The 16,203-nt window shown below is 33.6% G+C and overlaps 1 protein-coding gene across 4 annotated transcripts in view; it reads left to right on the top strand.

Moving 5' to 3' along the window:
* Positions 1-16,203, top strand: part of prickle2b (prickle homolog 2b) — a 211,650-nt gene that overhangs the window by 183,299 nt on the left and 12,148 nt on the right. For 3 of the 4 annotated variants that reach the window (XM_087271905.1, XM_087271906.1, NM_183343.1), the window contains 3 exon segments: positions 3,035-3,218; positions 15,734-15,847; positions 15,950-16,087. In XM_087271905.1, the coding sequence (XP_087128031.1) occupies positions 3,035-3,218; positions 15,734-15,847; positions 15,950-16,087 (436 nt within the window). 4 annotated transcript variants of the gene reach the window in all.

A 16,203-nucleotide genomic window follows, 5' to 3' on the forward strand; every position in this document is an offset into this window, starting at 1 on the left:
CATTTCATAACATCCTTGTTTTGATAGACGTCGTGTTAAGTGTTTCAGCACATAAGAGCAAGTAGCCTAATAAAATATAGGCATATTTGTTGCGCTCAGCAGCTATTCACTAAAGCTCTTCATTTAAAGTTTCATTTATAAATTTGACCTTGTTTTATAAAACATAAACACTTGTTTGAGGACACAGAACACATTTTTTGTTTAGACTTTTCCCCAATGCGTTTAAGCGGCGCTGCGCTGGACTGGGTGACAGAAAAAAAAAGTAGGCTAGATTCTGCTTTCACTCACCCAAAAAATGCTCTGTTTGCACAATTTAATATCGTAGTATCCAAAATACTTTCTAAATAATATTTCAAACCTTCTCCGGTGTTTATTGTTTTTAAAAAATATCTAAAGTATTTTTTTTTTCAGAGAGGCCTTTGTAAAATGAAAGTTATATGTGGCTTAAAAACATAAAAAAATTCTTTAAATTATATTTCAGTATAGCTTAGGCTATTTTATCAATGTATAACACTATATTGTTTAAAGTCTACGAAAGTGGGCACGAAATTTGTAAAGTTTAATGCCTTTCAGTTGTATTCATGTTGTGTAATATCTCCAAAATAAAAAATAAAAAAGCTGCTCGCGGCATCAACAGAGCTGTAAAGGGAGCTCTTTTTCTCGGTCTCACACACATGCAGGCATGTAAACGCGCACAAACACACCTTTTAAACTTGACAAAAACTCTCAAACCTTTACTGTCTGGCTGTGTCTATAATATTGTGTAAATATTATTATGCATTATTGAAACATCGAGGACACAGCAAAGAATGTCACGATAAATTAAAACTACTTTATTATTTTATGCAATAACCTTACATTTAAAAGACCCCATAAGGCTAGATGTTTTCTTTCCCTCATTTATTTATTTGCGCATGTACTCGTGCGATCGGAAAACTGTGTCCACCTCTCCTTTCACCCTGCCCTGAAGCCCCAGTTGGGTCTCTTTGGCCCAAGGTATTCGGCGGGCCGAAAAAGGCCAGCCGCTGCCCCCAAGAAAGCCCCGCTTTGGCCCGATTAGGCCCCGGAAGTGACAGTGGAAACGCCACATTGGAAAAGCGATTGTGATTTCAGTACTAAAACGATATACTGTGTCTACAACAATACTGACTACTACAAGCATAGTTTTAATTAAGTCACAGTGGGTAATAATCTATCCAAGTGTGATCAGATATTTGTTGAAATAAATTAACATTGCATCATCTCTATGAACCAAATCTACAATATCAAGCCTGCTATGCCAAATGAAGCCAAACCACAGTTGCATTAACTCGGTCTGTTAGTCAGACTTCAGATAAACCAGACAGTTGTGATGTCACTCACATTACATGACATTTTAAAAAGACAAATCATTTATTATTCAGAAGGAAACATTACATTTGAGTGTGTGTTAATGGAGTTGAAGCTTGTTGAAGAAATGCCATGACTCAATCTTCATATCCTTAGGACAATGGAGGCACGATGACACAGATCTGCTGACGCCTTAAACTCAACGAACAGAATCTTTTTTTGTCTTGTTTCCATAGCAACTGGAGTCCTTTGACATAAATGATTTTATGGATTAAACATGTTCTGAAGTTAACCATCTGGCTAACGTGAAAACGTCACTCAATCATTGTGCTAGTGGCCGGTGTCTGTCTTTGACACCTTGCAGCCTGTCAGAGGTGCTAATGGGATTGGCCCTAAGTAGGCGGCTTTCTCTTCCTTTGGTCTAAGAGGTTAGTTAATCTGACCAACTGGCCGGCGTGCTCAGAAAGTGTGGTTTTGGCAGAGCTTGACGCCTGTGTCTGCTTGTCTGGACGCTAACCAGACGCTGCGTGTTTGACTGGTGAAGTGTGTGTTTCATCGTGACATGACTCACTGATCGTGTTGAGGGTTTTTGTAGGATTTTTTAGGCCCCTCTTGGTTATAGCCAAATGTAAATCTGTTGATTGACAAAGTAAAACAATACAAAAACTAAAACTAGGTAAGAAAATGTTGAGAGGTTTAATTATAACTTGAGATTAATTTGCTGTGAACAACTCGTTGTTGTTGTTGTTGTTGTTGTTGTTGTTGTTGTTGTTGTTATTATTATTATTATTATTATGATTATAAGTTGTCATCTGAGCTGTATTACCATTTTATACTTTGTACTGACATGAGTTTTTGGAGTTTTGTTTTTTCTGACATTTTGGTGCTTTTTCTCGCAAAATGTTCTATGGTGATTATCCGAAAGGTCAGAGAATAGGTGCTTTATTGTGTGCACTTAATTTAATTGTTCTACTTGAGTATTTACTCTAAGAATGCAATATGATCAAGTGACTGTTTTTGATGTGTACAGCACAAATATTTTGACCCCATTGATATCTATCTTTAGCATCATCCATTCATGATTTGTTTGACCCTAAGTTCACGTTTAAGGATGCTAATGGCTAAATATGTCTAATTAACTAGTTTCTAGTTTTCAAAAATAAATGAATATATATATATATATATATATATATATATATATATATATATATATATATATATATATATATATATATATATATATATATATATATATATAAATAATAATAATAATTCTAATATATATATATAGTTAGAATTATTATTTTTTTTTTATTATTTTATTTATTTATTTTTTTAAAGGTTGCATTTGCATGATGTGGCACATTAAATGCTGCAGAGTTTTTGCTTGAGGGAAGATGAGATGTAGACACTTTTCACTATGAAAGAACTGCAATTCGTAAATGCCTTCACAGAAGAAAGATCTGGATCTTGAATCGCAAAAAGAAAGAAAGACCTGGATGTTTTCTTGCTGTGTCTTTGTTTTCTGGGGAAAAAAAATCAATACATGGATTAAAAAAAAAATTCATGTATTGGCTTCCACATTTAAGCAGTTATTGATAACTATCCTATCAAAATATCCATATCAGTGCATCCCTAAAATAAACAAAAATCAATTATACTATTTAATTAGTTTTATCTGACAGTTTTTTACTTTGCCTTCTAGGAAAATCTGTCTCCACTGTAAGTGCCCTCGTGAGGAGCATGTTGTGACTGCCATGCCTCTGGAGATGGAGAAGACGGTGACCAAACTGATGTACGACTTCCAGAGGAACTCTACATCTGACGATGACTCTGGCTGTGCTCTTGAGGAGTATGCTTGGGTGCCACCCGGACTCAAACCTGAACAGGTAATGCAGTTTACTTATCTTTTTTCAAAGTAGACTTGTGGCCTGTTTACATTGAGTGATACGGTATGGGTCGGTACGGGTCACCTTTATCAGGCTTGTGTTTCCACTGCCAAAAGGCTACCAATGGTATGACACAAAGTTTCATTTGACGTCATCCTTGCTCATGGAAATGTCAAAGTAAAGCAGTACAGGTCATTCACATGTCATATGAGAAGCACTTCTCACAAAACAGATGCTTTATACACATAAATACCTGTGTATAAATGTTTATTACTAATCCTTCTATAAACATGATTTGATTGTAACTGCAGATCAATGATTGAGTGCGATACTGTAATTATATAATGTACATAAATAAATGCAGCACATATATGAACACAAACAAGCCGCTTACAGTTTCTGACATGTTACCAATTACAGGAAATCTACACACAGCATAGATTTAGTCCTTATTTGGGTTAAAAAACAACACGCAACATATAGCACACATTAACCTCTCATCTGTATCTTTAATCTTCAGCAGCACATGTAACCTCTGTTAGAAAATAATTCCATCATTCCGAGTTCATAATAGTCCAAAAGGTGATGATAATAGTTAAACATGGCAGTTTGTTTATGTTTTAGGTTGCATCACTCTTTTGTTTTATCTGTTTCTGAAAGGATGTCAGAAGCACTTCAGTAATCGCTCACGTTATTATCATCAGCTCAAGAAGTTAATTTCAAATATAGAAGTGCACGCAAGCTCTCTAGAAAAAGTAAAACCCCTTGCACTTTTAGACAGCCTCGTAAACAACAAGAGGACATACGGTGGATTCAGCTCTTTTTCTTGGCTTTGTGGCTGTTCATCAAGACGAAGACAAGGTTTGTTTCAGCTTGGAGCGACCATGGCTCATTATATGTATATGATATTACAGTGTATTTTCTTGGCTTTGTATTTTAAAATGCTGCTTACTTTGTTTTCATTCTCCTGGCCTGTGAACACGCTTAGTGACGTTTCACTGTAAACCAATAGCGTTCAACTGCACATCTAGCTCTGGTTTTTGGTACCCTTTTGTTGTGTTAGGTACCCTTTAGAAAGGGTAGCCAAAAATGGTAGATACGGTTTGCTTTTTGGTACATTTGACAGTGTAAATGGCCATAAAAGCATACTTAACCATACCATACCTTACCACTCAGTTAAAATGGGTCAATATAGTATCGTACCTTCAAAAACAGACCCAAGAATCTCAAGGTTTTTGGTAATATTGAAAAAAAAATCCCAGTTAAGTTTGCTCATATTTGCAGTTAATATTGATACAATGCATAAGCATAAACATCTTTCAGTGAACTTTCTCACAACACTTACCTTAATTATTGCATGATTAACCAGTAGGCGAAGAGTAGGCTGTTTTCAAGTGGCTGTTCGAAAGCATTCAACCAAATGAGTGTTTACACCACAAAATCAATTCAAAAAGTGGACAAAGTCAAAAGTTTAGACCTTGTTTATACCCGTATTTAGTGTCCTTCACTTGGGATTTGATGATTGAATCAACAAAAAATACATCATACTAGGTATAATACTTTTGTTAATTAGGACACTTTATAGATTGAGGGTGAAGATGTGTAAAGTAAAACAAAATATTTATATTTCAAATAAATGCTGTTCCTTTTGAGAATTTTACTCGCCAAAAACTTCTGAGAATAGATATTTACCTGACGGCAAGGTGTTTTATTTATAGACTCATTAATAGATGGACAATATTATGTTTAAGGGTGTTTTTCTTTTTTTTCATTGGCATGTTTAAAGCAACATTAAGACATTCTGAATACAATTTTGACAAGGCTTTAAACGCTCAGAATTCAAATACCCTTGAGATGAATGTCTCTTTATGATCGCTCATTCTTCCTCTGCTAATGTTTGTTACTATAGCAATGCTCGACTTCACAAGGCTGGTGAGTGTGTGAGGTTTATAAGACACCGGTGTGTGTAGAGCTCTTTATGGGCCAGTGAAATCATTTATAGATGTGAGTTTTATTTTCATGATGAACTGAAGAAACTCTTGTTAATGCAACTGCAAAACGAGTCAATAAGTAATAAAGCACCAGTAAAGCTGCCAGCCATATTAGGTGTCTGGAGGTCACATGATGTGCCTTGGATTAGTTTTAGTTTATTAATTCACATTTGCTATCCTGAATGGTTCTATCTGAAAAAGATAATAAAACAGATGGTCAGTGCTGGACTGATATTTATATGTTTATTATAAACACTTGACAAAATTGATGGTAGCCAGTGTATATAGCAGAATAATCTCTTAGATATTCAGAATTATACTGATGTCTGATTGTCTAGGCAGCTTTCCAAGAGCCCTCAGTTTGTGGAGGCTCTGGTTTAAGTCAGTACCCACAGTTTTTGCAGCATTCACACAGATGGATTGGAGGAAGTTGCTGGGATACAAGAACTCGGTGTCCATGCATGTTATTAGCAAGCTATTAATTATGCCTTTTCTCTGCGCTTTGAAAGCTGGTGTCTGCAGTTTCACCCAGAGACAGTGATTACCTCAGGCCATGACAAATTAGCTTTGCTTAGACATAGAGTGGAAATTTAGGCCATCCACATCCATAATAAGATAAGATGGCAGATCCCTGCTGTGCATTTCAGAACATTTGGGATCTGGTTTTAGTACATGAAAATTGTAGCTGAGGCATATAGAAACTGAAGAAAGGCTGCATGGGTAAAATGTAAAATCTTGCCCTTCTTTTTTGTTATGTTATTCATTTAAAGGAGTGAATATCTTGGCAATATTACTGCATTGCAGACTCCGAAATCTTTTTTAGACACCTGCAAATGTTCATATAAGACAACTTATTTAATTAATTCTTGTTTCTACAAATGTAATTGTCCATCAACATAGTTGGAGGTAACTACACTTTCTGTATTCTAATGACATTTTTGGGGAACGCAGTATTGTAACGAATTGTATTTTAAAATTGTGTAATTTGATTACAGTTACTTCAGTCTAAATTTGAACAAGTGAATGATGATCTCTTTAAGTCTTTTGAATATGTCAAGCTGCTGTGATCAACCCATTGTAAGGTTTTTTAGTGAATATCAAATTACTGAAAGAGCTGCAGTTTATTTTGTATTTTTATAGGTATATTTTGTTTTAAAAGTAACTTCAAAGTAAAATAATTAGTAATCTGATTACTTTTTACATTAAGTAATTAATAATGTATTCAGATTACAATTTTCCAGTAGTAGTCAGTTATTTGTGATCTGTACTTTTTTTAAAGTAACTTACCCAACACTGTCCATCATTTTGATTTTTCCAAGTTAACCTGCTTGCCACAATATGCTGTATTGTCCTTTTCCTATGTACTGCTGTGAAATAAAATAAATAATATATAAAACATATACAGTAAATACATTTTTCAAGACAACACTTGAAAATGATCTGTTTCCCTGGATTTACTTGAATAATTAGATATGGCTTTTAGTAACATAATAATATTTGTTTTATTCTATAAAGGCCTGATGACATTTACTCCAACAAAAAATCATATTGTGGTTTAACATTTTAAATAAACAAAATAATCAATAAACAATTAAAGGACTATTTAATTGTTAGTTAAACTGTTTTGATTTATTGTGCTTGAAAATGAGCGTTATTTCCAAATTATTTATTTCTTTACATTTTTTAAACTTCCTTTATCTATATTTAATATTACATTTTTACTTTTTTTTTTTTTTTTTTTTTGGTAACATTTTAGTTTAAATATCAATTCTCAGTGTTAACTTAGAACTGGCTTATTACCAGACAATTATTAAGATATTGATTGTTTATTATTATTTATAAAGTACATGATGTCATTCTAAATCCCTAATCCTAAACCTAATTTATACCTTAATATATATTAATAAGCAGAAAATTAGGAGATTGAGGCAAAACTCATTGTAGTAGTGTACCTTACATAAAGTGTGAACAAAATTAGTAATTAATAAAGTTTACAGAATAAACCAAAATGGATGTGTTACTCAAACACCTAACTTTAAATCGTAAATCAAGATGAACTGAGATGTTGCCTCTTAATTTTTCCATGGTTAGTTATACTTGTGTCATAGCTGTGGAATATTCACACAAATCTAATTTAGCATGACCTCTGTAGTCTTACTAAGAATTACTAACAAACACCCCTTAAAAACTGGCCCCTATGATTCAACTTATGTAAATTAATAATATTTTACGTCTATATAGAGTGTAAGTGTTAAGATAAGGTACTGCCAACATAAGTTTTTTAATCAAATTCTATGTCTGTATACAGTGTAAGTGTTAAGATGAGGTACTGCTAACATAAGTTTTTTTTTTTTTAATTCTATGTCTATGTAAGTGTTAAGAGGGGATACTGCCAACATAAGTTTTAATTCCCTATTAATTTTATAAACTTTATTATATTTACATGATTTGCCTGTAGCTTGCGATAGGCCTGTGTGCATTCAGGATCATTTTACCACCAAGAGTCACAATTCATTTTAGTTATCTGAGGGCAAAAAAAGTGATGTGCGTGCAATTCAGTTAAAACTTGATTAATGTTAAAATATATATATATTTAAATATGCAGTTGAAGTCAAAATAATTCTCCCTCCTGTAGATTTTTTTATTCTTTTTCAAATATTTCCCAAATGATGTTTAACAGTCCAAGGAAAATGTCACAATGTTTCCTTTAATGTCTTTTTAATTCTGGAGAAAGTCAAAATTCTTTAACCTAATATTATAAAAGCAGTTAAAAATAAATTTTCTAATAATTTTAAGGTCAACATTATTATCATATTTCTTGGGAGGATTGGCTACAGAACAAACTACTGTTGTCCAATAAGCTGCACAATTTAGCCTCATTCACACTACAAACGACTTGCAGCGACAAGCGACCTGTTCGTTACAACGGAGAGAGAGCAACTTTCGGCGACCTCTGTCTATGCGAGCGACAGCAACCATTGGTGACCAGATGGGCATGTCGAGCTACGCAACAAAGTTGAGAATCCTTTAACTTTATGCAAATGAAAAAGCGGCTTTCTTGAGTGACAGCCAATAGGAGCACCACCAGAGCTCGCATGATCCTCTCTCAGCTCCTGCAAAGACCGGTTGTTTTCTCTGTGCTGTAAAATTATACAGACCTGCGTTTGCAGCAGATCGCCACCTAGAGCAACAGGTAGCTAAAAAGTTACTGCTAGTGTGAATGAGGCATTGTCCTAACTTGCCTAGTTAAAGTAATAATCTAGTTAAGTCTTTAAATGTCACTTTAAGCTGAATACTAGTACCTTGAAAATATGTAGAAAAAAATATATTTACTGTTGTAATGGCAAATATAAAAAAATAGTTAGTAGAAATTAGTTATTAAAACTTATGTTTTTTATTTTCTTCCTATTAAACAACACTTGGGAAATACTTTTAAAAGAGTAACTATAACAGGAGGACTAATACTTTGGATGCCAACTGTATAAACTAACCTTTTAAAATCTTTTGTTGTTGTTTATTTTTGTTTTGGTTTTGTTTTAGCAGCAAATTATGGTTCAGATTTACTGTGTCATCCAGTGTATGCTGTGTCTCTTCTCTGAGGCGTCAGTTTCTTTTATTCAATGAAAACAGCTGTTAGGGCTCTGGATATTTCACCCAAATCAAGAGCTTTTGCCTTTTTTTCATCCTCTCTCTGCCTGACACAAAATACAGTTGCCAGATCCCTTGACACCAGGGCGGGTTGCCAGATCCCTTCCTGCTGATTATAGTTATTTCCACAAGCTGTTCCTCTGTGTGAGTGCTTTGGGCTCTGGGTCCATGTCCTTCAGATCGCTGCGTCACAACAGCTCTTTTGCTGGCCCAGGGAATGTGTTATTGTTGGACGTCTGCACTGTAATTTACCAAGACCAGACCACAGTTGGTGTTTCGTGAAATTTTCAGCTATCCCAAAAGAACCTCTGCACGAGTCTTTCAGAAACCCCTTGCTAACACTATAGCGGCCAACACAAGCAAGGGAAGAGCCATCAGCTTCTTTAAAGAGACAGCTTCTTATTACAAGGAGGCATTAAACACCGGACATGGACACAAATGAAAACAAATCCCACGCCTAACCGAAGCTGATGATTTCGTTTCGGAGCGTATCCCAAATGTTTCCGGGCCTTTGTGGGAACACTTTGGGACCCTGAGATTAACAGTATTTCATCTCTGTCTTTAGATATCAGTCACTCACACAGACATATAGAAGCGCACTCTAGTCGTGTTGATATTTAAAGGTGATTGTGTAGTTTTTGCACCCCTAGTGGGAACAAATATAACTGCAATCTGTTTGATTAAACAATTGAAGAGTAAGATTTGGTAGTGCAGGAGTATTATTTAGTAAACCAATCATTGCTTGCTGTTTTATCAGTCTTTTGTTTTGCAGAATCTGTTTAAGTCGTGACGTATGGAATATGGTTTTCGGATCCAAGTCGCTACTCATTTGAAATGAAAAAATATTTACTTATGACCATTTTTTAGTCATGGTGAACACAACAATTTATAAAACATCAATTACTTTCTGGCCATCCATGATGTCAGACTTAAGAAGTGGATAGATGCTTTGTAATTTTTGAAAAATTCTTCAGATTTTTTTTTTTCAAATTTGGGCAATATTTTTGGGCACTGTAAAACTGCTGGCCAACAGGGGAAAAATTTACTGCGGTGCCCCCACAGAGGAACAAAATCACACAGACATATGTATGTAAACATGTATTTATTTGTTTATTTATTTATTTATATACATAAATATGCATATAAACACCAAAAAATATACTTAAACATTTACATTACAAATGTCTTCTGCAGAAATATTCCTAAATTTAAACATTTACAAAAGGTAAGGAATAAAGGCATCTCTGTACCTGTAGAGTTGGACAGTCTTCAGTGCTGCATTCTGTGTCATACCTGTGCAGCTGCTGATGCCTCTGGAGCAGTGCTGGTCAATCCACCTCATCTTATTCATGTACAAGACAGAAGAAATCAGTCATTTAAAGGAAAAACTCATGACATATCATTAAAACTGGGCTAGTCAAGCACTCATCATAATGTGTCTAAACTACAACCAATATGTAGATTTAACTTGTCTTGCACTATAATTTATGGTGACAAAAGCTGATCCTTGCTCTCAGTATAAATCTAAGATATTTGTTGTTTTTAGGAATAAATGAGTGTATTTTTAAGCAAAAAACTTTAACATTCAGAAAAAAAGTCAACATTAATGAATTCATGTAATAAAAATGGTTTCTGGCCTGTGGCTTACCGTAATGTGACTCATTTTATATTATTGATCTTTCAGAAATCACAGAATATTAGTCAGTTTTGTCGTTTCACCACACCAATCCACCGATTTAAAGACTAAAGAGACCTTATTGTCATTGCAGTGATACAAGCAATAACAACAGCAGCAGCAGCAATAAGAAATATAGAGAAAACAATAAACAATGATATCTGCAAAGAATTGTATAATATATAATTATATAATATAATAACTATATAATAAGAAATAAAACATACAGTGAAATAATTGTGCAGTGCATGTGTATGTACAGTAGCTGGCGTGTAAACAGAATTGTAAAGTATTGCACAAGTTAATAAAAATAATTGAGTTTGTGTAATTATTAGCAACATGGGGTAAAAGGGGAAACTCAAAGTTATGGAACATGTCCTGTCATAGTTTAAAGCACAATGCACAGCAGCAAAGCAAGAAACTGAACGTAAACAAAAACACAAAGGCAGATTTGTGCAATTGATGAGAAGTTTAAACATTAGCATAACTAATTTACTTAACCAAAAATATGTTTTCCAGATTCATTGAAGTTACCTGAAAGTGATACATGTGATTCATCTTGTACTTTTTTCTTCTTCTCGGCTTCAGACTGCTGTTGTCTTTTCACAGGCATAGAGCTGCAACTTGCATCAATTTTAAGTATATACTGCTAGCAGCCGCAAAGATAAGTGGACCGGGCCACGTGCGCGCGCACACACGCAAACATGAAAAAATTTACATCGCATGTTTGTTTTTTGTGTCCGTCATTTTTTAAAATGTATTTAACATGTTATCTATATATATATATATATATATCTATATATATATATATATATATATATATATATATATATATATATATATATTTCACACTCAGTTTATGATGATATTATTAAATAAATATCAATATTTTTTTTAAGCAGCCGAGATGGTGCCCCCCTCCGGAGTTGAGGCTCTATGCAGCCTGCATACTCTGCGTATAGGGAGCAGCGGTACTGCTGTAAATACACTGATTGGTTCCAAACAGTCCGTTTGTGTTGGGACATCATGAAGGAATTAAGTTAACTAGCAAATTTAAGTGGATTTAACATAAAATGATTAAGTTGTGACAAAAAAATATTCAAGAATCGTGTTTTCGCAAACGTCATTTTTTGAGTGTAGGGATTAAGGATTATTTTGATTTCTTGACAGCTATGTATATGCAATAAAGTCATTTTTATCATATTTTTGGGTGGTCCATGTTTGTGTATGTAGGTATATATTAGTACCAGGCAATCTGTTTTGGCTGTTTTGTGTCAGTGTCCAGGGTTGCTGGAGCAACGGGGGCGGAGCCAGCACGAGCAGGCTCACACAGAAGACAACAAGATTGCTAATGAGTGCATACTTCTACTGTTTAACATGACTGCGGGGAAGGCAGCATGTTGTCTGTCACATCATTTGGGATGCCATATTGAAGGTTGCTGCACGGAAAACTTTATATTTTGTACTAAATCTCTTTTATCTTTTTAGATATTAGTCTGAATCGAATCGTTCGGTTCGTAATGCTTACCGAACCGAAAGTCTCGTACCGAAAGGTTTAATACGATTACGCGTATCGTTACACCCTTAATATATATATTAATAATATAATATATATACACATATATACATATATTACGTAAAAATTATCTTTTATTTTGGATACAATTAAGCATAATTAATCTTTGCCCAGCATTAATATTGTAATGGCATGACTTAAAGTTAACAGTTTAAAACTCTTCACACTGACTTCAAGAAGTTGCCAGTACAATGTTTTGTTGAATTAATTTATTAGAAATTGTTTTACAAAACAATGTTTCTTATGGAAGTGAAGGGACATTTTTTTTTCATGATTTTTTTTTTAAAGCTATCCGCTTGTTAAGTCATAACGTATGGAATACTGTTTCAAAATCCAAACCGCTACTCATTTGAATTAAGAAAATATTTGCTTATATAAATAACCACTTTTTAGTCATATTACACATTAAAGTAAATGATACTTTGTTGCATCACAGACACCAATATTTTTATAATTCTTAAAAAATGTATCACTTTCTGCCCAACAGATATTAGGCATGGATACATACACACACACACACACACACACACACACTCGTGTGTGTGTGTGTGTGTTTGTGTATGTATATGTATATATCGTGATTTTCGTAAATAATACAGCGCTTGTTAACGTTTATGATTACCATTTGTTGAGTCTTAACGAACAGATATGTTAATTACTATACTTCTCTGGACTAGTGATTAATTTATTTTGATATATACATTTTTTATATGTTTAATTAGATAGTTCTTTTAAATATTAAATATTTATTCTTGCATGTGGATTTTTGTCAAAATGTACATATTGTAAAGACTAATGAATAGGGGCATATTTGACTTCTATTTCCACCTTTGGTGATTTTAGTACTTAAATAGTTTTGTTTCAGCTATTTGCCAGGTCAACAAACATGATAAAAATGTTTTGATGGATTTAATTGTTTTGAAGCTGTAGCAAAACTATTTGCAGCATTATTTTTTTATGTCTCAGTTGCTCTTTATCATGTTTTTATTCTGCTTGTTGTTTATTATGGTATGGCGACAGAGGCAGATGGCCCCCGCTGTATATCAGATTAAATCATTAGGCATCAGATCTGTGTAATAGGTTTGGACGGGTGGTCTGAGGCTCCTGCTAAGTCTGGACTCTTTACTGGCCTGTTTGCATTTTTTAGAAAACGACTCCCCAGACAATTACATTATATAGTAAACCATAGACTCGTGTTATCACTATTTGGCCAATTAGGAAATTAAATGTGAGATTTAATTACACTTAAATAGATAAACGTTGATTAGATGCCTTTTTTGATTTTCTTGATTTGACATTTTCATCCAAAGATGTAAAGCTTGTATGGTTAATTAAGTTGAGATGAGCTCTGTCTTAAATGCTTGTTATTTTGAGATAAAGTATCCTCCACATAAGCAGCACACAGGGGATAAAAGGGGCCGATTCCATTAACTCATTCTCTGCTCCTTCATAAATCACTCTGACTGTTATAGCTGTGTGTGAAAGGCAAGGACGGGGGTCGAAATGGGGGGAAGGGGTTAATAACAACAGCCATGTAGAAATTCCACCTCTGTGTTTGTGACACCATCACCTAAGTGCCAAAATCACAGTATTTGATTAACAGACCATCTGAAAACAAGACTTACCTGCATTTAAACCTGCTGCTGCTTTAGTGGAATTTTTTATATATCTTCACCTTGGAGTTTTAAGGTTCTATCTGCTTTCTTAACAATTTTGAGATATTGAGCTTCAAAGTTTTTGCATTCCATATAGCAGGTCTCTTTCATACATTAACATGACAGTGACCCTAAATGTACTCTAAATGTAAAACATCAAAATTCCCTTAAATTTGCAAGTTGGGGTAAAACAAACAGGGCAAATGCAGATATTTATTCATTCATTCATTTTCTTTTTGGCTTAGTCCCTTTATTAATCTTCCAGCTGCAACCCATCACTGGGAAACATTTATACACACTTATTCACACACATACACTATGGACAGTTTAGCTTACCCATTTCACCTCTTTGGACTTGTGGGGGAAACCCGGAGGAAACCCATGCGAACGCAGGAAGAACATGCAAACTCCACACAGAAATACCAACTGACCCAGTCGAGGCTTGAACCAGCAACCTTCTTACTACCTGCTGCACCACTGTGTCACCCTCAAATGCAGATAGTCATTTTCAAGTCATTTTCTGCTTAAATTATATGGTTCTGTCTAGCAGATCATTACTTGGAGTGTGACTTTTTAAGAAATAAAAAGTTTTTGTTTTTGTTTTTTTATACTACAATATCTCTAGCAGAAATGATGCCGTTTTAAATTGTAAAAAAAAATCGTTTTTTAAAACCAATGCAGACAGTGAAATTCAATAACTCATTTAGCCTGACGTGTTTACTGCTCTAAAATATTTGAAATAAAACCGTGATATTTTTATCCAAGGTTATCATACCTTTAGAATCTAATGGTATACCCATGCCTATTAAGTATACAAGACTGTGCTAAATATTTTTTCCAGTGCAGATGTTACTTTTATGTAATTAATATGGTAATATTTATTGAATTATATACTTTATATGAATTATTGAATTATATGATTCATAAATGAAATTAAGTATTTGCCCTTCAAGACTTAATATCAAATTAAAATTAAAAATTTTATTTCTTTAATTTAAAGAACACAGACAATGAGCGAATGAGTTTAAAAAGGATGAAGACTATGTAGGTCGAAATTTTGTCACATTAAAAAAAAATTGACAGTTAAAGTGGCAGTGTGCCGATTTTTATTTTATTTATTTTTTATTATTATTATTTTCTTTTGATCAAATGAGTTTAATAAACACAGAAAAAAATTAACTGACTATATATACACAAATAAAAATATATTTCACATTTAATATATATGTTTTTTATATTCATCACATTTACACAAATCTTTTCAGTTTCAGGTTTCTTCTCAATTTTGTATGGTGCAATATTATTTACTCGACATGATTTTGTTTTTTGTTTTTTCTGGTCTTTCCCACTGTCAATGGAGCAATCCCGCAAAATGACAAAGAAAGCTGATAAAAATCCTGATTGGTCCTTGTGTGTGCCTTCGAAATGCTGATTGGCTCACAGAAAGAACCTTTTAGAGCAAAGCTAGAGTTTGACTTTATAGAGAAAACCTTTTTTGTTTTTTAAAATAAAGTCTTAAATTGTAAACCACTTCATATAAAAACATTTAAATAAGGTTTAATTAATAAGAATCAAGTCATTTAATAAGAATATGTAAACAAAATTTTGACAAAATATAATATATATTAATATGCTTTGTTTTATTTTATAGAATTGTTATTTATTGTTTTGAGTAGTTTTTTAAATTGTATTTATTTAGCATTTAATTTAGTTTTTTTTTACAATTTAATATTTATTTTATTCATTTATATTTGCGAATTTTCTTTATTTATTTTTTTATTTAATTAAATAAATAAATATTTTTATTTATTTATTTTCTTTTTTTTTCACACAAAAGCCAAATGTGTCACTCAAACCTACGCATTTAAGCTTGATTGATTTAAAAAATAATAATTTTTTTGGTTGTTATTTTAAGTGAAAGAGGATTGAGAATAACCCAACAGCGGTTTCTCTCTCTGTTGTTGTTCCAGGTCCATCAGTATTACAGCTCTTTGCCGGAAGATAAAGTACCATACGTGAACAGTCCTGGAGAGAAGTATCGCATCAAACAGCTCCTGCATCAGCTTCCACCCCATGACAATGAGGTATGATCAGCTTGAAAAGGTCACCTTTCACGGTGCATGTATGTTTGCACCTTCACATGTTCACCTTTTCATGACACCTCTGACCTGGGCTGTTGTAAGCAGGTGAGATACTGCAACAGTCTGGATGATGAGGAGAAACGAGAGCTCAAGCTCTTCAGCAACCAGAGGAAGAGGGAGAACCTGGGCAGAGGAAACGTCAGACCCTTCCCTGTGACAATGACCGGAGCCATCTGTGAACAGGTGGATATATTATTTATTAGAGATGTTTATCAGCAGAAACACCAACTAGTTGTCTAAATGAACAGACAAATTAATGTGGGAAAAAGACGGCATATTTCAAATCATTTTGTGAGATT

The sequence above is a fragment of the Danio rerio genome, chromosome 11 (assembly GCF_052040795.2).
Source record: "Danio rerio strain M-AB ecotype USA chromosome 11, GRCz13ab, whole genome shotgun sequence".
Classification (NCBI taxonomy): Eukaryota; Metazoa; Chordata; class Actinopteri; order Cypriniformes; family Danionidae; genus Danio; species Danio rerio.